This window comes from Diadema antillarum, unplaced genomic scaffold (genome assembly GCF_040938485.1).
Source record: "Diadema antillarum isolate AM-2024a unplaced genomic scaffold, OU_Dant_1.0 seq00000082_RagTag, whole genome shotgun sequence".
Taxonomy (NCBI): domain Eukaryota; kingdom Metazoa; phylum Echinodermata; class Echinoidea; order Diadematoida; family Diadematidae; genus Diadema; species Diadema antillarum.
The window spans coordinates 611,181-634,117 of record NW_027271175.1 but is presented as its reverse complement, the minus strand read 5'-3'; the positions used below and the strand labels follow the sequence as shown (position 1 = coordinate 634,117).

General features: G+C 38.2%; 1 protein-coding gene across 1 annotated transcript in view; it reads left to right on the top strand.

The window, feature by feature from the left end:
• The first annotated feature begins 2,067 nt into the window (after positions 1 to 2,067).
• The window catches only part of LOC139726287 (uncharacterized), a 53,275-nt gene continuing 32,405 nt past the window's right edge, over positions 2,068 to 22,937 (top strand). Inside the window, exons 1-3 of the mRNA XM_071637355.1 lie at positions 2,068 to 2,107; positions 3,334 to 4,290; positions 5,203 to 5,555. Of these exons, the coding sequence (XP_071493456.1) occupies positions 2,068 to 2,107; positions 3,334 to 4,290; positions 5,203 to 5,555 (1,350 nt within the window). The remainder of the gene's footprint in view (positions 2,108 to 3,333; positions 4,291 to 5,202; positions 5,556 to 22,937) is intronic.

Sequence of the window (22,937 nt, the reverse complement as noted above, 5' to 3'; positions counted from 1 at the left end):
GGAAATTGAGTGAGTGTGTCTTCCTAAAAACTTATCTTCTTTATATCGACCTCTTTCTGCAGAGTATTGATATTGCATTCCTTTTGAATGATCAACTACTCTGATGATCAAGCTGTCATGCATAGCAGCACATGCACACTTTGTTACGTAATCAAGTGCATTTTGACATTGATTTCCCATTCTGCAAGATAGTTATTGTATATCCATACAATTTAATTATATGCAGTTATATTGCAACACCATGCAATATATATCTGTACACGCTTACAGAATTATGTACAGCTGTACCATGTAGGACCTATATAAACACAAATATATGATGTATATTATATTCCACTAAAAATATTTTGCTGGTAAGATGCAGTGTCATTATTGTCATGCTAATGTATGCTTTGAAAAAGTTATGTAACCTTCAGTCAGCTCTCAGTGTAAAAATAGAAAAAAAAAACTCTTCCCAAATCTGGACCTTGAAAATGCATCCTTTCTCTATCTTGATTTCCTTTTCTATACGTAGAAGCCATGGCTGCCAATGCGGAGAAAGAGACGGTCAAGACCAAGGAGGGAGAAAAGGGTAAGGAAGTGCTGAAGAATTTCTCAACATCCAGACAACAGAGAGAGAGAAAGAGAGATGGAGATATATAATATCCAAGAGTCAGAGATGAGAGATATATGAGATAGATAGACAGAAAAGAGATGGAAATATATAGTATAAGAGAGTCAGAGATGAGGTGTGAGAAATATATGAGACAGACAAACAGACAGGCAGACAGACAGACAGACAGACAGACAGACAGACAGAGGGAGAGAGATAACAGATAGGATCAACAGACAAGATGATATTAACAATTCATATAAAACATATACAGTATGTCCCCAAAAAAATTACAACGGGGCCCTCCGCAATGATATCTTTAAAAATAGTGAATCAATCTAAATACAAATTCAGGGTATGAAACTATAACTCATTGCCCACATCTTACAGAAAACCCCACTCGATTTGCTTCAGTGGTCAAAGAGAAATACGGAATTTTGTAGAGGATGTCGGGAATCTCTTCTGTCCAAGTTCTGTCTATCATTCACACACAAGATCATCGATATGCTAAACTCGGAAGAATCCGATTCATGACATGCTTTACAACAATCCACATTTCTCTGTGACCGCTTAACCAAATCGCATGGGGATTTCTGCAGAATAGAGCTAAAATGTTATATTTTAAGACCCTGAAGTAGCATTCAAAAAAATTAATCATATTGAATATCTGATTGTTATTTTTTGGGGGGACCTTCTGCAGTAAGTCGCCCCACAAATTTCAATCAGATTTTCGAATTGATAACACCTCATATGATCAACCTGTCTACATGCTACTTCAGGGTCTTAAGATATAACATCTTAGCTCTATTTTGCAGAAAACTCTATTCAATTTGGTGAAGCGGTCACAGAGAAATGTGGATTGTTGTAAAGCATGTCATGAGTCTGATTCTTCCAATTTTAGCAATTCAATGCTCTTGTGTGTGAATAATAGACAGAATTTGGACAGAAGAGATTCCCGACATCCTCTACAAAATTCCGTATTTCTCTTTGACCACTGAAGCAAATCGAATGGGGTTTTCTGTAAGATGTGGGCAATGAGTTATAGTTTCGTACCCTGAATTTGTATTTAGATTGATTCACTATTTTTAAAGATATCATTGTGGAGGGCCCCGTTGTAATTTTTTTGGGGACATACTGTATAGGCCCTATAATATAGGCAGACAAGAGAGGGATTTGAAACATTCAGAAAAAAGGCAAAAAAATATATGCTTCTTTGACATTGCAAGGAATGTAAATTAGAAACATGGATCAGAAGAACTCGATATCAAAACTCTTCTGTCTTTCTCTCATTGGTGTAAACAATAAAGAGACTCTTTTCTTGTCTTTGGTATAAATCGTTACCAGAGATCCAAAAGGACATAAATATAAGCTCTTGCAGGATCTGCAGCACCTAGCGTCCTACTAGGTATATACGAACTGGATGTATTTGAATAAATGAATGAAGCAGAGGTGAATGCCCTGAGAAATGAGGGGTGATGACCCACGCCGCACCCCTTTTGATGTCAAACCCCCATTGTAAGGTTTCCGGACCCTAAACTCACAGGTGGGCATTTTTATGAAAACCCCTGTGTCATTCGTTCAGGGACAGTTCCATTTTCACCTCCCCAAATCTTGCCATAATCCCATTTTTATGTGTTTACAAACTTTTCCGTTTTGTCAGTTGCAAGAAAACAAAATTGAAACTGGAAACAAAGATCTGAGTGGATAAGAAAAGATGTCCTGGATTCTATAAGAGGGTGCTTCATCCCTCCTTTTTGCTAGAGGGTTTTTCTTTGTAACACTTGCAAGGCCATAGCATATTGTGTCCCATTCATTTGAGTAGCCCCACTCATTAAAAAGGGGATGCAGTTTACTCTTATTTCAAAATCGCAGTCACCACTTGGGGATATGTTTCAGAGATATTCTCTGATTAACAAAATGGTTTGTACTGTCTGTTTGTTCGTCCGTCTGTCATTGTGCACACTCAGAGTTTCTTTTTTTTTCAACTAAGAAAAACAAGTTTTGAAGTTAGCTATTAAGCTTCTTAGGAAAATGCTTAGAATATCATTATTGCTCTTCAATTCATTTTCAAAATAGTCCATTCTCTGCATATTGTTTTCTCATATTTGTCAAATACATATTTACTGCTCGAGAAAGATAGTGATCAAAAGATTTACACATGTGAAGTTTTTTGCTGCACAATCTGTGAAATCAGTTGCTTACCCACTGTGCCATATCATGCTTCTTGTTGCATTGACTAGAATGAATATTCCAAGAACTACTATAAATGCAGCACTGATTGGTTGAATTTGTGCGCAATTAGGGATTTCTTGGTTTCTTGGTTTGTTTGTTTGTTTTTTGTGCAGAGAAGACATTCTTCAGGGTACAATAATGCATCATAGTTGCAGCTAGAGGATATGATTCAACCTATATATGCTGGATTATATATTTTTTCTAAATCCAGATGGGGTTACGATTAAATTTCTGATTCTCTTTCTTCCTGTTACAACAGTAATTCGTACATGTATCAGTTGAGAAACTCATTGGCAAAAATAGCTTGCTGAGTTTGCACAGTTTAGCAGTTAACTTTCACACCTACTTCTTTCAAGTTTATCTTATTGCTATTTCGACATTGCATACTACTAGGAACAAATAAGAATGGGTGACAGGCTTGAACGACTTCATTTGTGAAGCCATATTGCTGTGATGCCATTAGTTGCACTGTGAAGTTGTAACTTATGATGTATCACACTTGATTTCAGGTACCACAGAAACCACTAGTCCAAAAGCACCCCTGTCTTCCAGCGATGAAATCTCCAAAGAGGGCAGTATACCAGAGGCAGACAAAGAAAAGGCGGGTAAAGCAGGGCTGGATGGAGAAAGAACTGGTAATGGTTTAAAGGATGATGTTAAGGATGCTGTGCTTCCACTGAAAGTGGACATTGTCTCGAGAGATGAGATGGAGGTGGATGCTTCGTCTTCCGAGAGCAAAAGTCTGTCTTCGGAATCGTCCTCGAATTCCACCGATACCACAGTGCAGACTTCTGCCTCCTCGACCTCAAAGGATTCCTCATCATCTCCAGATGGTGACAGCCCCGCCGTGAAAGATGCCCCACCTCCTGCTCCTAAACCTACCGTCACTGTACATTCCCCCATCAAATCCACGACAACATTCCCCTTTTCCAGTTCGCCTTCAACCTCGACGTCAGAGACGATGTCCTCCGTCATCGAGGTGCATCCAAACAGCGAGCCCGCGAGCACCAACTCACCGGCTTCGAACAGGACCGGTGGAGACATTCCAGCAGAGGTATCACCTGAAGCAACATCACCTTCCAGGGAATCATCTCCCAGTGACTTGCCTAGCCCAGGAGCACCAGCCTACCAGAGATCTCCGAGCACATCACCCAGTGCGCCCCTCGCGAGGAACTTTGGCCACCCCTTCTCGTTGGACAGGTATAGAGTAGGCAATAATAACAACCTCTCCCAACCCAAGAAAGAGGGTGTGGCAGCCCAGAAGGGCGAGAGTGCGGTCTCCTCCCTCCAGGCCAAGAGGAACAAGTTCCTCAACAGGGGGAGCAGAGCGGATGATGACGACAGCAGTGCCTCCAATGTCAGGTCCTTCAAGAACCTCGTCTCTGGCAGCAAGTTTGCTGCTCTGAGGGAGAAATTCATGGCTTCGAATGGTGGCGGTGGCGGCGGTGGCGAGAGCAGTGGTGAAGGTGGGATGTTCTGTCAAGTTAATCTCAAATAATAAGCTTAATCCAAATCTTTTGTCATTATTTATCATGCATCCTTGGGCATATCATGCCAAAACAGGTTCATTGTGTTGTCAGTAGTGTCTACTTGAATTTCTTTCAAATTTATAAGGACATGCTACAGATCAGATGTTGCAAATGAATGCATATCTATCTACCTCATTCAGAAATGTGCCAATTCATGTACTTTTGTCCAGAATGTGACTATGATGTCATAGAAACACTGACAGATGAGTAAGATCTTGCAATATATGAATTTGTGCACACAAAGGTATTCAGCTTGATCATTTGTCTGTAGTCAAGCATTGCCAACAGCAATGCTAGCATTGAAGACTAGTGTTTGCTGCCCTCTATAGCTCAGCCAGGTATTGAAGCAAGTGTTCAAAACTTTGCCCCTGTGTAATATTTGGAGTTTGAGTCCATTGCTCTGATGAAACTGACAAAAAAAGATATCCACTTTGAGTGCTTCAAACTAGAGAGACCAGAGAGAAAAAATGTTGCATTGAAATGATTGCACACAATGTGTAAGTTAGTTGATGTTACAATGACATGATGAAGAGGGGAACCCAATGTAAGATGTTCTTTTAGTTTCTTTTTTCTATGAGCAAAGTGACATCATGATAAGTTCTGCTTTTCAACCAATGAGAAGAAAAAAAATATTAAATGTTGTTTTTTGTGTAATCTCTATTATGCACTATGTTCTGCCGGTGTGTCTACATACAGTATGTGTGTAATGGAAAGTAAGATATTCATTCAATCAGGTTTTAAAAAAAGACAAGTAAAATGAGACTCTCGTTTCTGGATTTGACCATTGAAAGATGTTGTGTGTGTGACAGGTTGTAATGGTCCTCTCTGTCAATCTTTCATTACCTCCAGGCAAAGCAAAATCACCAGTCATTTCATCAACTCCCAAGTCGTCATGGCAACCACAATCTCCCAGTGCATCCTCCTCATCTCTCTCTGGTGGCATGGAGGATGAGGACTCCCTCAATGCATCCTCAGAACAAAAGAAGTCCATCTATGGTACTCCCCCTACCACTCCATCCACCCCCTTGCCTTACAAGACCCCTCCCGAAAGTCCCATTCCAGTGGCGTCCAGCACCCCCACAGGAGAGTTGAAGAGTCCCACCTCACTCAGTGCTGCACAGCTGAAACGCCAGTTCCTGTATGGAGCAGACCACTCAAATGATGGGGATGTCTTTGAGGCAGAGGATGGCAGTAAAGAGAAGGTAAGAGGCAATCAGCATTGAATTGCATCATTCTGTTCATCAAGATCAGCCATGACTTTTCTTGACTTCACAGAGTTAAGAGAAATGTGACTTGAGTTTCATTTCTCAATAAAAAGATATTTATTTGAATATTTTACAACACCTACTCCTCATTCCTGCTCCACTTAGATGTCTTCCCCCTTTCTTGCTTCTGCTTTAGCTGCTCAAAAGTCTCCTTTTCTGCTTGATCCTCTTCAACTCATGCCATGATCTACACCATCTCCTGATCCTTCTGATCCTCTTCAGCTCCTCCTTCTAACCTCCCCTGATCTTCATCTCCTCTGATCCTCTTTACCTCTTGCTCCATTGCAATCGTCTCCTTCTCTCGATACTTCAATCCTTTTAATCTCGTGCGCCTTCTCATTCTCAAAATCTTCTGCTCCTTCTTTTTGTTATCATCTCCTTCTCCTTTTAATCCTTGTAATCTGTCTCATCCCCTGCTCCCTTCTGATCATCCTAATCTGCTTCATCTGATCCACTTCATCTCCTGCTCTTTTTTAATCCAGTTCATCTCCTTGTTCTGATCCTCCTCATCCTCATCTGATTCCCTTCATTTTCTGCTCCTTCTAATCCTCATCTCCATTCGCTCCTTCTCCACCTTCTACTCCTATTCTTCTCCTGCATCTTCAAATCCACTCCATCTCCTGCTCCTTTTGATCCTCTTTATCTCATTCTTTTGATCCACTTCATCCCCTGCTCCATTCTGATCATCCTAGTCTGCTTCATCTGATCCACTTCATCTCCTGCTCTTTTTTAATCCAGTTCATCTCCTTGTTCTGATCCTCCTCATCTTCATCTGATTCCCTTCATCTTCTGCTCCTTCTAATCCTCGCCACCATCTGATCCTTCTCCGCTTTCTATTCCTCTCCGTCTTCTGCATCTTCAAATCCTCTCCATCTCCTGCTCCTTTTGATCCTCTTGATCTCCTTCTTTTGATACCTTCATCTTCTGCTCCTTCAATTCTCTTCAAATCCTGCTCCCTCTGACCCATATCATCTTCTGCTGTTTCTAACCGGTTTCATACCCCATCCCTTCTGATCCTTGTTATTTTCTGCTCATTTTGATCCTCTTCATCTCCTACTAGGTGTAATACTCTTCATCTTTCCCCTATATTTATATATTTCTTCATATCTCTCTCTCTCTCTCTCTCTCTGCATTAAGAATTGTCTTCTTGCAGATGTTTTTTTTTTCAGTCTCCCTATGAAGTTCCTCCTCTCTCTGCCTCTGTGTAGTAGCTGTCTTTCATTGTCAGCCTGCCAGCTAGACTATTTCTTCCCCCTTCTTCTCTGCCCCCTTATCCCTTCCTCATGTACTGATGTAAATATAGAACCCTTCTCAGTCCAATTAGTGATGCTATACCAGCCTGAGTTATATATATACATATAGTGGCTCAGACATCATGAAGCCCTTCAGTCACATACAATATCTCTCTACCTGCATTCGAATAAAACCTAGATAGCTGTCAGGTTCAATTGGTGTATGTCATCCAGAGGCTGTGATACTTAAAGGTCAGTTGGCGCAACCCTCCAGATTTGAAATGAATTGACCAATCAGCATGTGGGCAGCATACCGATCCCTCACCGAGTCATTTAGTTAACAGCTCTGTGTTGTTTATGTGGCCTGATACCGTGTGAGGTATAACTCCTGCCCCTGTTACCTGAAATGGCTGTAAATCATACTGATGTCCTGGAGATAACTGGGGAAAGCATGACAAGGAATGTTTGTGCGTAAATGACATGAAGGAGGATGTCCTTTTTTATGATGATGTTGATGAAACAGCATTTATATAGCGCCATTTATCCATAAAAACATTCAAAGGCGCCCGGCTCTCACAATGTATCACACATCATTCTCAGAGTTTCTTGAAAAGATAGGTCTTCAGTTCAGATTTGAAGGTATTGAGGTTGTTACAATTTTTCCTCATTTCTGAACTCTCGTTTCAGCAAGATTTAAGCAAAATCTCACAAATTTCTCCATCAGAATTTTTTGTTTCTGAACAGCTATGTGCGACCACAATTTCTCATGTTTTGTCCCTGGTGCCAAATGGACGGTAAAATGGACGGTAAAAATCTAATTGCAAATTTTGGTCAGGCCATATCCATGACTTCATTTCTGAAAGAAATGATGATAAATGCATCCCAGTCTTGAAGTGAGGCTATGCTCCATGTAAGCCATGTCCAACAGTGTGAGGGGCATGTGGGGGGATGCAGAAACGGCTCAGTTGCACAGGCGTGGTTGCCAAGGTGGGCTCTAACTTGATTTGTCGGCCTAATGCAATGACAACGCGGCGTAGCATTCCAGCAGATGATCCCCTAATGCGCAGGAGAGCTCATTCTCTGTCCTGACTTCCTCCTTTCCTTGATCTTCATTTTCATTTTTCCTTCCTCTCTCTTCTTCTGTTTACATTTACGTTGTCATAGGATTGGAGATGATGACTAGTAACTATGACGATGATAACATTGATATTGATAATGATAATAACACCAATGGTAATGATTACAGTGATATGAAAATGTGACATTGATAATGGTAATGATTACAGTGATATGAAAATGTGACATTGATAATGATAATGAGGATCGAGAGGTTGGGGAAGATGGTGATGATGATGATGATAATGAATGCTGACCCTATTGGTTATAATGATTCGTGTACTTTTGAAATGAATCCCAATCGTTTGGATAGAGAGGTATAAATATTTTTTATTGAAATTTTGTTAATCTAGTTGCTTTTGTGCTCACATATTCAGTAATCTTTTTGCACAGGGTTCTCCTGCAATGCTTGTAAAAGCTGTTAAGTCCATTCAGCACATATTCATCTAACATCCATCACATACTATAGAAAGATGACACTTGTAGTCAGAGAAAAGGACCGATTTCAGCTGATACTAATATTCAGTATTGTAGCAGTGTGAGACAAAATTTGTTGGTGATATTCATTCACCTGCAATTGCATTTCCAAGATGTCTAGAACAAAATGTAGCTGTATTTGGGCAAGAAATTGGATTTTTGGTCCAACAAAGTTAATTTCATTGTTCTGTATGGGAACTGCATCAATATTTTCATAACCTTATAAGTCAATCTCGGAATGAGATTCTCTGTTCACTCATTCCATTGATACTTTCCACTTTGACTATATGCCTTTCCAAATGCAAGTAAAAAACTCATACTTTGATACTTTTTTTAATCGAAGATTAATTTGAATGTGATAAGGAATACTGTTGATTAGTATGGTTCCTGCTACAGCAGATAAATGAAAATAGAAGTTAATTCAGTGTGCACTGTTACATGGCATTTAGTCACACCATTAAGAAGATGTCACTGATATATAAAATGCCAAAAAGGAAATAGTCCATGCAATATATTTTTGTAACCGCAAAGTTACGAAAACATGGAAATAAACAAGGAAATCAATATCAGTAATCATGATTTCATGAATTTTGAACTGTTTGATATATTTGATGAAAAAAACCACAGGATTGTCTTCATTTTGTTTTTGCTTTGATTTTTGGGGTTGTTTCACCATATGGCACCCATTCAGGGAGAAGTTTTAGGGAACAAACTTTATGAGGATAAGTGCATGACACACACTTTTGGGATATATGAAGAGTTTGTTCGCAAAAACCGATAAGTCCATATTTGCCAAATGGAAATATTTGCGATTAAAGGTCAAGAAAAATAAAGAGAATTATAAGAAAATGTGTGCTTCTTTTGACCCTAACTTCAAAAATGTACCTTTATATGCAATGACCAATATATCATTTAAAAGGTATTATTTTGTACTTAATGACAAAGACCATACTTCAAAATCTTCAAAAATGGACTTACCGGTTTTTGCAAACAAACTCTTCATATGTAACCTAAGGGAATGCTTCTGATCTGTATCCTGCTGATACATATATATCTGTCATCAAGGTCACAAATCTATACCATCTAGGTCACAAATCTATACCATCTAGGTATGATGATATATACCAATATTGACTGTCCATTTAGGATTAGTTTGGCTCCACATCCTTCTCTCCTCCCCTCCCCTTCATCCTCTCTCCCTCTCTCTTTCTCTCCTTGATTCCTCTCCCTATCTCTTTCTATTTATCTTTCATATCTTTCTTATCTATTGTCATCAATTATCTACTCTTATCTTTCTTATTCTTGCTATTCTCTTCCTATCTCTCTCTCTCTCTTTCCTCTCCATCTCTTTGTATTATCTTCATCTCTCCCCCTTTCTATCTCTCCATCTCCTTCTCCTCCTCCATCCCTCCATCACTCCATCTGTTCATCTCCCTCCTACTCTCTCTCTCTCTCCCATGTCCTGCCCTTTCTCCCTTTTCCCTTCTTCCTTCCCTCTGCATGTGATTTTGTTCACACATATCTCATTATATTCTCCGGCAGTATCATCCCATCTTATTGAACTGACAGTCTGTCTTCTGATCAATGCACAGCAGGCAAAACATGATTTATGAATATCAATATCTATTGAGCTGGATGCCTAGATATTATCCCATGCAAGTTTATTTTTGGTGTTCCAATACTGAATACCTTGTTTTGTTTTTTTCTAGTAATATGATTTGATCTTGATTTAAATTTCATTTTAGTCTACATTGGGTTTTTTTTCCTATTATTGAAACCATATGATTTGATCTTGATTTTAATTTCATGTTTGCCTACTTTGGTTTTTTTTTGTGTGTGTGTGTGTTTTTTTTAGTGATATATTTTGATCTTGATTTTGATTTCATTTTTGCCTATTCTACAAACAACATGATATTCATACAATCTCATGCTTTGATATGTGATTTGAAAGAGAACACATTTACATGCTCTTCTGTATTTGTATGTGCATATTTTAGTATAGATGAATACACTTTTTCAAGACATGTGATGATGTTGCAATCTTGTGAACAAAATTGAGACAGTGAGCAAATGTGGTAGAGATACAGCCTTGTTAAGCAGTTGTCTGACTTTGATGGGAACAAATGATATGCAAGAATCTTCAGTCTATTGAAGGAGGCAGACTTAATAAGAAGAAGAAGATACATAGCTGTCAAAATATAGACATATAAATAAATGCTTGATGAAGCATATGAATTAGATATGAATTACAAAAAAAAAAGAGAACTAGATATTAGACAGGTGATCATCAAGTGTGCCTTCTTCCTCTGTATCTTGGCTATTTCTCTGTGTGAAGTCTTACAGTATTCTGTTCTTGCATCTGTCACCATCTATTTCATTTTCATGTGCTCATGTAGCCTCTGGCAGTAGTGGACTCTCCTTGATATAGATTTAATGCATCCACCAGTGTTGAGTGGTCAGATATCAAAACACATCTTGCAACATGTCTCTCTAATAGGACACACCGACACACATGTAAGCTCATCTTATGCACTCTCTTTGTTTTTGTTTTTTGTCTTCTCTTTTTTTTCTACACATACACACATGATATGCAGTAATGTACATAATATTCCCCCCCCCCCCCACACACACACACAAATACACATATTCTTGTAATGGGACTTCTACTTGCCCTAATACAACTGTGAATACTATGCCAAGTATAGACATCATCTTCAAAATTACACACACATTTTGTCATTCAAGTGCATCAATATGTCTAGACATATTGGGGTTTTTTTTGCTAATGCAAATCTTCTCTCTTATACTCTAAGATATATGAGGAGGTACATGTATATCCATATATACATATTATACACAAAGTCAAGGAGGATAGAGAGAGAGAGGGAGAGAGAAAGAGAAAGAGGGAGAGAGAAGGATAAAATGAAAGAAAAAGAAGTAGAGGAGGTGGGAGAGAGCAGTAAGTGGGATGTGAGAAGAGAGATTTTATGAGAGAACGAGCAAAGGTGTGAGAGAAGAAAGAGGAGAGACCGTCTGAGATGGAGATGCAATATGAAAATGGATTGGATTGGATCTGCCTCTTGAAATAGGCACGGAAATCATAAAATGTTTTTATTACCACAACATGCGGAGAAGTGAAAATGATGAAGGGAGAGAGGTGATGCTGAGCTAGAATATCATAGCATGAGGTCTCCACAATACTAGGGAAAATAAACTGGGTGTATCAGTACTTTGTGGAGGTGAGGCAAGACATAGAAGAGACACAGTGGGTACTCTCTGGACCGGTCTCCTGGTATAGAGAGGGGAGAGAGGGAGGGAATGAGATGACTGAAGACCCTTTGGCATGCCATTGTCCTTATTAGGCCATCGTCCCTGGTCTCTTGCGTGAAGAAGACTGGGCTGGGCCGTGGCAGGGACAGAGTGGTGGAGTGCTCGGCCGGGCTTTGCTGGGCAGGCTGTGCCTAGTGACAAGCCGGGGGATGAGAATCTGGTGGAAGGAGGAGGGAGGAGGATGGGAGGAGGATGGGGGGAAAGGGGGGGGGGGGGAAGGGGGGGGGGGGGTCGGGAGAAAAGAGAGCAAGGAGATGTGACTGTTTAAAGCGGAAGATGGCCTGCATAGATTCAGATTATTCCCTCGTCAATACGCATGCCATTCAATGCAAGCCCTTGCCATGGCTTGGTAGTCTTATCACCAATCCTGCTGGTATGTGATCTCTTCCAGAGCATACGTATGCTATCAGGCTCACATGATATACCCCTTGAAGTAAACTTTAGAGGATGCCAGTTTGATATTTTCCTTTGTGACTTCAACTATTATGACTCCACACTATTACTCATGATTCATTGATAAGTGTCATGTCTTAGCAAGAGAGCAACGGAACAAAGTCTGGATTTGTATCGAGTTTGGAAGTTGTGAGGCAAAGACTAATCGTGAACTAAACAAGGGGGACCAGACATCCATGTGTGTTTGTCCCTACCTACCTTAGAACACTGCACTTTGGGATACCTCCTCCCCGCCATCCTCCATCCGCCCCCATCAGCAGACCGGTATCTCCTACGGATCGCATCACTCCCGAGGCGGAATTAAGACTTTAAGGTTTCGCAGGAGGAGAGATGTAGGGAGCGGACAGAAGGGAAGTGAACCTGGAATAAGAGAAAGTCACATGCTTGGAGTGTTTAGATTGTAACTTCATCGTCACCTCTGCTGGCGTATCATTCAAATCTTTGGCCATTTTATTCCTCGAGTCTATTGGTTACCATCTTGGAGTCTGCTGATTAAAAGGCAGGTACGATATTACCGGCATGGGTGCTATTTGTGTGGTGATGTTAATTTTGATGCCATAGTGATGAATGTGTTTGTTGTCAAGCACACACATGACAAAGTTGCTTACCACTGCAGTTGTTAACTTTCAGTTTTGAATTTGACTAGTGGTTGATTTTGAATCCCTCAGAAAACAGTGTGAGAATTATACTTGATTTTAGGGAAAGGAATTATTGTCCAGATGATGTCTTTAAAAAAGCATCATGTCTTTGTGTGTACTGTAATTATGTAATAATCAAGGTGTGTATCAAAGTGATAAAATACATACCATGCATAGGTAACCTCTGAAAGTAGTTTTTCTGAATCTCAATATAGCTTGTGGCATCTTACACATTTAAGTTTGTGTGCTGGTGTGGTTTGATAGGTTCCTAAAAGATGTTTAAAATCATGCAATAGAAGGGTGCTTCATTTTAAAAAAGCTCTATGAAATGTGATCCTAGGAAACCTTGTATGTGACTGGCATATATACTTTTACTGCCATTCTATCTACATGGAACCAGTTCAAGTGGTATGGGTTCTGCACAACATCCCGCAGTAGAGCCTGGTAGTATGTGGTTGCTATGGCAACCCCTCTCGGGGGCATCCCTGGCAAACCGGATTCCCAGCATAGCTGGCTGATGGAATGTCATTGCATCTTTTATCTCCTTTCCTCACATTCATGTCTTCAGTGATGATGGTCTTAACCCAAATGTTTCAGGGAGCTAGAATGGTGCCAGATTGTATCTTTGATTTCTCCCGCTTCTCCCTGCCTGATGAAACTAGTGTGGGTTTTTGTTTTTGCTGAGAGGTACAGTATTCCGATTCCGTAAGGGCAGCTGTTAAACATCAGGGAAACTTCCTGCCCCTGGTTGCCTCGATATTCTGCCTCTAAAAGATTAAGGAAAGTTTGATTCTGTGCAATGCTGCATAAATAATTTGTATGTTGTTGTTTGGATTTTTTTTTTTGCCCTGCTTGAATTGTGAGTATATATCCTTAATTGAAACTTCCGTTTCACCTGACCAGCAGATTGTTACAATGTTGACTGTCTCCTGTTATTTATATCATGAAACTGTTTTTTGTTTTTTATCAGTCTTCCAGCTACTCATGTTGTGTTTATGTTCATTTCTTAATTGTGCCGTATGATTTTAGCGTAACAACTCCTCAATCAATTTACTCAGTCATCGTAATTGCGATGTCCACTGTGATGCATGCCTATAGTCACTTTTCTTGTCATTCTTGTAATATTTCTTGTTCTACTGCTCACGTCAATAATAACCATGTATGCGATATATGTTTTACATAGTTGTGTTTTTTTGAATTTTTCAAGCCAACTGATATTTGCAGAATCGACAGCTTCATTTGGTTATCTTCTCAAGCATAGCAGAACACTACCGTTGCTTTGCAACTGATTGACAAATTGCCCTACGTCGACGTGAATTTCATGAATTTGAATAACTACCTTTGCTTCTTCAAAAGAGATATTACTCATATTTAATTCCATCACTGTGGTTCTTGATCTTGCATTCAACCATTTGCAAAACTGACTTTAAGTCCAAATCGGAAATATATATACACAGCATATACAGTGTTACATGCGATAGGCACACATAGATGAGTATAGAAATTATTTCCATCCCACATGTACCTCCCTCAGTCTTGTTCAAGACTAATTCACTTAGTTACCTGCCCACATTCACTATATTCATTGTTTCTGTAGATTTTAATTAATAAGTAGACTGACTTTTCTGTCACTCTTGAAATCAATTTTGTCTGCCATGGATACACTACCCTCATCTTGCTGTACTCAACACCTGCAGGCTCTCAAATAATCTAAGGCACTGTCTGTTACTGTAAAAGTGGATATTTTTGCATGAGTAATTTTTTACACTTGGCCAGGTGAGATGAATTTCGTGCTTTTTTAATCGAGACATCAATTACTTAAATGTATGGCAAGTAGAAATATTTGCATGCCTTTGTTTTCACGCTAGTTTCTGGTTGCACGAAATGCGCAAAAGTTTCCACATCATGAAAATTTCCACTTTTACAGTATATTATATGTTTATATGTGATGAATACCTAAAATAGCATTAAAGTGCTCCATCCTGTCTTGTCATCCTGTTAAGGGGCTTAGGGATTTTTTTTATATATGAACATATATATAGTATATATAAGTATATATGAATATAAAAATATGAATATATAGATATGTAAACATATAAATGTATGATATAATACGAAATGACATAATGATTTATTGTCATCTTCAATCAAGTCTAGGTGTTAAATATGTACTTATTATTTCCATCAGATGTAAACTTATATGTAGGTATTTGCTCCTGGGAAAAGAAATTTAAGAATTACACATTCTGATGCTGGGAACTAAAAGCTAGTGTTTGCCAGGCAAACTTGTTGTAATCTTTTTAGTCCAAAAAAAAAGGAAAAAGAAAGTATTCCTAGATGCTTCATTGAATACTACACTTCCGTTACTCTAGTTTCAGGTGAATGTTGCTGCCATGGTAACAGTAACCTCAGTAATTGGCGAACAATTTACACTTTGCATTCTTTGCGTAGCTTGTAAATAGGTTGCATGGCACTGTTCCCTCAGGAACTTAATGTCACCATTTCTTTCCCTGTTGGCTGATACATGTAAGTTTTGATTCTATTTAGGTTCCAGAAAGAAAACAGTCTGTTGTCTCTAACTTCAAATATTTAAACCAAAAAAAAAAAAAAGAGTTTTGAAATGAAAAAGCGACTGCTGCATGATTGACAGGAATATTGGAATGTCAGAATATGTAGTTACTGTTATTGCATAGATAGAACATTACAAGATCCAGTGCAAAATGTTTTAATGGGGGAAGAATACTTTACAAACGTTTCACTGAAGATTTTTTTTTTACATGATAAGGTATTAAATGAATATGTATACATTGTTCTCCCCCCCTTCTTTCCCATGTTTGACCAAACATTTGGGACACAAAATTGTACATCATCATAGCCCTAGTACAAGTACAGCGAACCACTGCTTGCTGATGAATAGCTCCTAACATTGCAATAAATTCCCTGAAAAAGAAATTGAAAATGACCTCAACTATTGAGGACCTCAAGAGTAAAAGTACATGAAATGCATAAATGGACTAAAATGATAATTCATGTAACAGCATAGCTACAGCCAGTGCTTAATAACTTGATACATGGGATTATGATTGTATCTGAGTGTGAATTGGAAGGTCACATATTTCAAAGAAAATGGGTAGGAGATGGTGTCATAAATAAACAAAGATCTATTTTAAGAAGAATCCCCTGTTAGACATACCTCACATACCAAGTTTAATTGATTTCCTTACTGTCACAATTAATCACAAGGCAATGGAATGCGATTGTTACCTGAACATTAAGACATTTTCAACGATGATGACAACTAGGAGGCATGATATTCTGCTTTTTTATTTTTGTTTTTTTCCTAAGCTGCTACTCTATGTCATACTTGGTAAGGAAACATTACCTCTCAAGGGACTATTCTTGATAATTTTGCTACTCCTTGTCAAAAGCAATATAGGAATGCAAAGAGGATACAGACTAAACTTACTACAGGTACTTTATTTCTTGAGGTTTAGAGGAGTTGATAGTCGCTGCCTGTTTTAAGCTTTCCTATGGGCATCGACAAAAGAGTTAGGTCATGATTTTTCATATTCTGAGCTTAAAAAGAAGCTCAAAAGAACCATCTTCTCGGTTATAGTTTTTGCTTATCTTATAAGTATAAGTATAGAAAATAGCGCATGTGTGCCACAGATACACTCTGCCCTTGGGGTACAGTCATCGGCGAGGTATGCGTTACCTTGCGCTTGTTGATGTAAGCGCAGTGTCACGGATAGGTACAGGAATGCCGATGATGTGCGCCGATGACAGTGACAACATCTGATGTAATATCCGTGACGTTGACGGCACGAATGCTATTTAGCAGTCATGCACACGTGGTCTATGTTGGTTGTTGGGAAGTGCGATGGCTTTGAAAGATATGAGAGAAATAGTGGAGAGTGTACATGTGTGTGCGTGTGTGTGTGTGTGTGTGTGTGGGAGAGGGGGTTATAGGCTTAGCTTGTTTGAGAGACAGTGAACAACATTCTCAAGGCTTAACACTAACTTTTTTCTTTGGTGGCCCAAACCTTATAAGCATCAAATTTCATTTTGGGGGGCCTGGCAATGAAATTTGGTGCCCCCCCCCCCCCCCCCCAAAAAAAAAAAAAAAAAAATCGAAAGAATCATAAAAAATAAAATCATTTTTTTTTTTTGGTACAATCTACCATGCGATAAACATTTAAAGATTTGCAGGTATGAGAAAGTGCTTCAAAAATCACATACTGTGACTAAGAAGTAAATAATGGAAAAATACATATTTAAACGAATAACGTGAAAAAAAATAATTGAACTGATGAATAAACATGATTTATCCATGACACCAAATATTCCTGAAGTTATTTCATATTAGACACATTTGATTTAACACATCAAAACAGTGTACATACTCACAAATCTGTGGTTGCCCAATCGGGCCACCAAAACATATCATTTCTATAAAAAAAAACAGAAAAAGAGTGGTGGCCAGACATCTATTTCTGCTGGGCTGCTGGGCCACTGCTAATGTCTAGAAAGAAAGAGAGAGATGGTCCACAAGAAAAGTGGATATTTCTTCTCTTTATCATATTCTAATCCTTTCGGGATGGAAAATTTTGAAGTCAGCTGTTTGTTGTAATGTATCATTGAAAGATGGAATTCTAAATTTCTCAATATGAAAAGGCTTAGATTGTATTTACTGAGGTCAAATTTGGATTCTCTAACTCAAGCAACAATATTCCTGCCACAAACTAAGCAAAACTACTGTGTATGATGCTCTGTCTCCAGAAATGACAATTTAGTAGGTTCTAGCAAAACTTTGAAGAGAATATATAAGAAAGTACCCTAGTAACATTTTTTAAATTTTTATAAAGAGAAGCCACCGTAATGATAAACATGAATATCACTATCCAAACTGTAAATATGAGGTAGATTTTAGCACTTTGTAATTGAAGTAGTTGCAATTGTTGCAGATTTAGTTTTATGGTATGCAGTAATTGTGACCCAATGAGTCTAGAAAAATTCACTGATGTGTTTTAACCAAATAACAGTATCTTCCAGTAAATCCTAAGGATTATACCACAAAGAGTGGTAATTTGGTGTGATGCAAATCAAGTAATGATATCAAAGATCTACAGTAGATATAGATTCATTTCCTCAGAATGTGTTTTATCTATTTACCTCCATCATATCTTTTCTGGAAAAAGCATACATATATATTAGTTCTGGCTTGACACTAACTATATTTTTGGTGGCCCCAAAAAGAAAAATGGCCCAAAATAGGATAGCAATTCACTTCAAATCTTTGTTAAATGATTGGGCCACCAAAAGGCAGCTGTTTTTTCAACATTTGGTGGCCCACATCAGTCTTTAGTTGCCTTGACCACCTAGTGGCGTGCCCTGTGTTAGTGATCACATTCTTGATTTACGCATTTTGAAGAATGATTCTGACAACACCAGTGGTAGAAAATCGGTGTGTTTATACCACAATGGTCCCCATTTTACCAGTGGGAACTTTCCATATCATATGACTCATTGCTGACTTGTGACCATAAAAATAAAGCTTGATAGGACCCATTTGTAGTGAGAACTTTATATTTGAGGGGCAGTTATCCTTCGAGTTTTGTAGATGATGATGCTGTGGTTGTGGTGTTTCCCATGGATCGCCATGGCGACTCTCGGCCAATGTGGCGCCAGCGACGGTGAAGCGTATGTGTGAATTGACGTCAATCTTGACATCATTGTGCCCCGGCGGCTGGCGTAGGAGGGGGGAAGGTGGCGGGTCCGAGGTGATGGTCCCATGTGGTCGGGGATGGGTTGTGGGATGTCATTAACCGGAGCTTGGAGAGAAACGGGGGACCTGAAAGACCCGTGGTCCTAATGAGTTATTTCACAAGATGAGTTTGAGGGTAGGAAAGAATGGAAGAAAGGGCAAATTCAAAGAGAGTTTGGCATAAGGAGAGCTAGATTGAAAATGAAGAGGATATGGCCGAGAGAAGATAAAAAGGGAAGAGAGAGGCAGTTGAATAGAGTGATATTTATGTATGTGTGTACATCTGTGCATATACATATTGATAGATAGGTAAACCTATAGATATATAGACAGCTAGCTGGCTAGATAGATAGATAGATAGATAGATAGATAGATAGATAGACAGACAGACAGATAATGAATAGATGGATGGCTGAATGGAACGATAGATATATGGATGAAGGGATAGATAGATAGTATAATAACTAGACTAAAAAAAAGAGAGAGAAACAGAGTGAGAGATGGAGAGAAGGGAAGAGAAAGAGGAATCTTGTGTGGTCAGTCTAAGGTTTTCAATATGGTCTGCTGCCCCATCACATATTGTTTTTACTCTTTTCTGATATATGTACATTGAAATTAGATGAGGGAATGATTGATGTCCTATTAGTTTATTAGAAATAAACCATGATGATATAAATCATGCTTTTTGTTAATAGCAATACTTACTCTGCTTTCCCTCCTGAAAGTCAATGTTATATTCACTGGCAGAAGATTTCAACAAATTGATGCAGAGAATGTGAGTTATTTTTAATTCATTTTATGACGAAGAAGACATTTTTTTGAAGATTCACATTTGTGTACAGCGCAGTGGGTAACTTGCATTGTAATGACATCATCACTTCCTCTAATGTGTAAATGTAGTTGCAACTGACATCATTATTGCAAAAAAATGTGTGAAAATATGAAATACGTTTTCACTTTAAGTCTAATTTTGATACAGTTTCTACTGTTCTGTTCACCTGAATCTATTCTCATTAATGCCAATTTGAAAATGTGTGGATAGGTAATGTAACACTCATAACAGCCTTCCCTATTAGCCTTGAAAAAGCCAAATGTTCTTGGATAGAAAGCAGCAAGAGATTTACTGTAGAGAGACAGGAAGTGCATTTTAGTCAATTCAGATTAATTCAAATCACCTCAATTGTAATTTTTTTTTTTAAAAACTAATTTTACATAGGTATGTAATAGCCGGGCCTTTAATGTTTTAGTCATGGAGAGATGCAGATGATAAAAGGAACAGAGAATTCAAGTCAGAAAATGTTTGGAGAATCAACAAGGTTAAAAGATTCATTGAAATCTTTGAGGCTTACTAACCACATGTTTCCATATAACATGTTGTGCAAATACCTTTCCAAGCACTCATGCTCTTGCCAGTGATGGAGAACATTCATCAAAGTTAAGCACAGCCTAAACAGATGGAAAGTTCATCAGCTAAGCCATCTTTACACATCCAGCCCATTTAGCAATGGAGTGCTGCCGCTTTTGTTGGTCCGGACGTTGTTTGGGGACGGCGATGTGGTGGTGGGAATGCCTGGTCGTAAGGCCTATGGGTGGGATGTTACTGCCCTAACAACTACCACGTCGTGCCCCCAGTGATACTAGTGAAACTGCAAGGGGTGTTACTGTGTGTGCATGCATGTATGTGTGTGTATGTATCGGCATCAGCGGTATGCCACAGCCTCAAAGCCGGGGAGCACTGGAATGCACCCTTCACACATGTCTGACAGATCAGGCAAGCTGTGATGTTGGTATATGCAGCAACGGCTTGGGAAGGGAAAGGGGCAGGGGTATGAGTGTTCCTGCCCTAGCTCCTTTATCCATCCCCTTTTGTTGTTTTCTACCAGAGAGTTTGGTAAATAGGGGGAGAGATAATGACCCCCCCCCCCCATCATCATCATCATCATCATCATCATCATCATCATCATCATCATCATCAGTTTACTCTCAAAACTCTCTTCTTCTCTTTGTCTCTGTCTGTCTGTTTGATGTCTGCTTGTCTGTCTCTATCTCAATGTTTGATATTAAGCTATGCATTATCATGTTTCAGATGGAAATAGTGCATTACAGATGTATTAATCTGCTTATCTATTTATGAATGCATCTATATAATCATTCATCCACCCATCAAGCTAACTTTCTACCAATCTATTCATCCATCTATCTATTCATCTAAATGTATCTATCTATCTATCTATCTATCTATCTGATATATCTATCTATCTATCTATCTGATCTATCTATCTATCTATCTATCTGATCTATCTATCTATCTGTCTATCTATCTATCTATCTATCTATCTATCTGATTTATCTATCTATCTATCTATCTATCTATCTATATAACTATCTATCTATCTATATATCTATATATCTATCTATCTATCTGATCTATCTATCTATCTATTTTATCTATCTATCTATCTATCTATCTATCTATCTATCTATCTATCTATCTATCTGATCTACATGTGTATCTATCTATCTATCTATCTGATCTATCTATCTATCTATCTATCTGATCTATCTATCTATCTATCTATCTATCTGATCTATCTATCTATCTATCTATCTGATCTATCTATCTATTTATCTATCTATCTATCTATCTATCTGATCTATCTGATCTATCTATCTATCTATTTTATCTATCTATCTATCTATCTATCTATCTATCTATCTATCTGATCTATCTATCTATCTATCTGATCTATCTATCTATCTATCTATCTGATCTATCTATCTATCTATCTATCTATCTGATCTATCTATCTATCTATCTGATCTATCTATCTATTTATCTATCTATCTATCTATCTATCTGATCTATCTGATCTATCTATCTATCTATTTTATCTATCTATCTATCTATCTATCTATCTATCTATCTGATCTATCTATCTATCTATCTATCTGATCTATCTATCTATCTATCTATATATATATATATCTATCTGTCTATCTATCTATTTATCTATCTATCTATCTGTATTTGTTGCCTATCATTCATTTCAGATGAAAAAAAAAAGGACAAATGAAAATCTATCTATCTCACACTTTCTTACCGTCACCCCCATCACTAACTGTTATGTATTTCCTTTGCTAGCTGCAAGAAAGAGAACACAAATAAACAATTAGTGATATTTCCAAAGCTGATGGTAAATGAAAGTACTTAATCTTTACAGAACAGGCCTTAACGTCCTTTTCTTGATGTCATGGAAGATCATATAACAGCTGGAGAAAGGCAACTATAACTTGAATAAATGACTTCTGATATAAGATGTTAGAGAATATTTTGCTTGTGAGTGACCTGAAGTATACCCCATACCTGTTATTGTTGGACAAACATTCTGCATTCTGCCAATCTCCCAACTGCAGTATTAGCTACAGATCCTGAAAGTTTGCTGGATGTCGCCACGTTGATGGCTGTGAATGGAATATCATACTACATTTTTACATTTCAATGGGCCGTAATGTATTATGGTGTATTGAAAATTAACTTAAAAGGGATTTTATGGTTTGAGCTCTGTACCTTATCAAGTTTCTATGAGCTGCACACAACTTATATGGGTGTATGTGTTCATGTGTTTTTATGTGTGTGCATCTGTGTGTTTTTGTCATGGGCTTCAATTGAGGATATTGTATTGTTTTACTCCAGGGAACCGGGTAAACCTTTCACGCTTGAGATGTGCCTATCTGTTCAGGGTATAATAAAACAAATGGAAAAGTGTTCCCTTAAGGCCCTAGGGGTACCCTAGGGGTATATAATGCACCTGCTTTTTCTGCATATTTAGTGCATGCATTTAGGCAAATAGTACCTCATACAATTCAAATGGGGAAATTCAAAAATGTTTACACATATCCTCAATGGCTGTGTATTGTATTGCTGTATATGCACATATGCTACTTTAAACCTAATCTCTTTATTGCTAAACTGAATTTTGATATCATTTTTTGATGATTTTCAATTTTGACTAGTCAACTATTGGAACAAAGAAAAATATCCTTTTATTAAAGAAACATTTAATGGATTTTGCTGGGTTTACTTCCTTAAACTCAAAGCAAACTATTCTATCCCCAGCTGAAGCCTCTAAAGAGAATGTATGTGTCTTTAGTCTGTGTGTATGTCTGTCTGTTTGTCTGCTTGTGTATATATACCTGTAGTTAGCCATTGTCTTTAAAGATGTTCTTAGGATGCCAAGAGGCAATTGGAGGGTGACTCGGCAGGAAGATAATGATTATCTCTCTCCCAGGCCTTGGATCGTACTTGGAC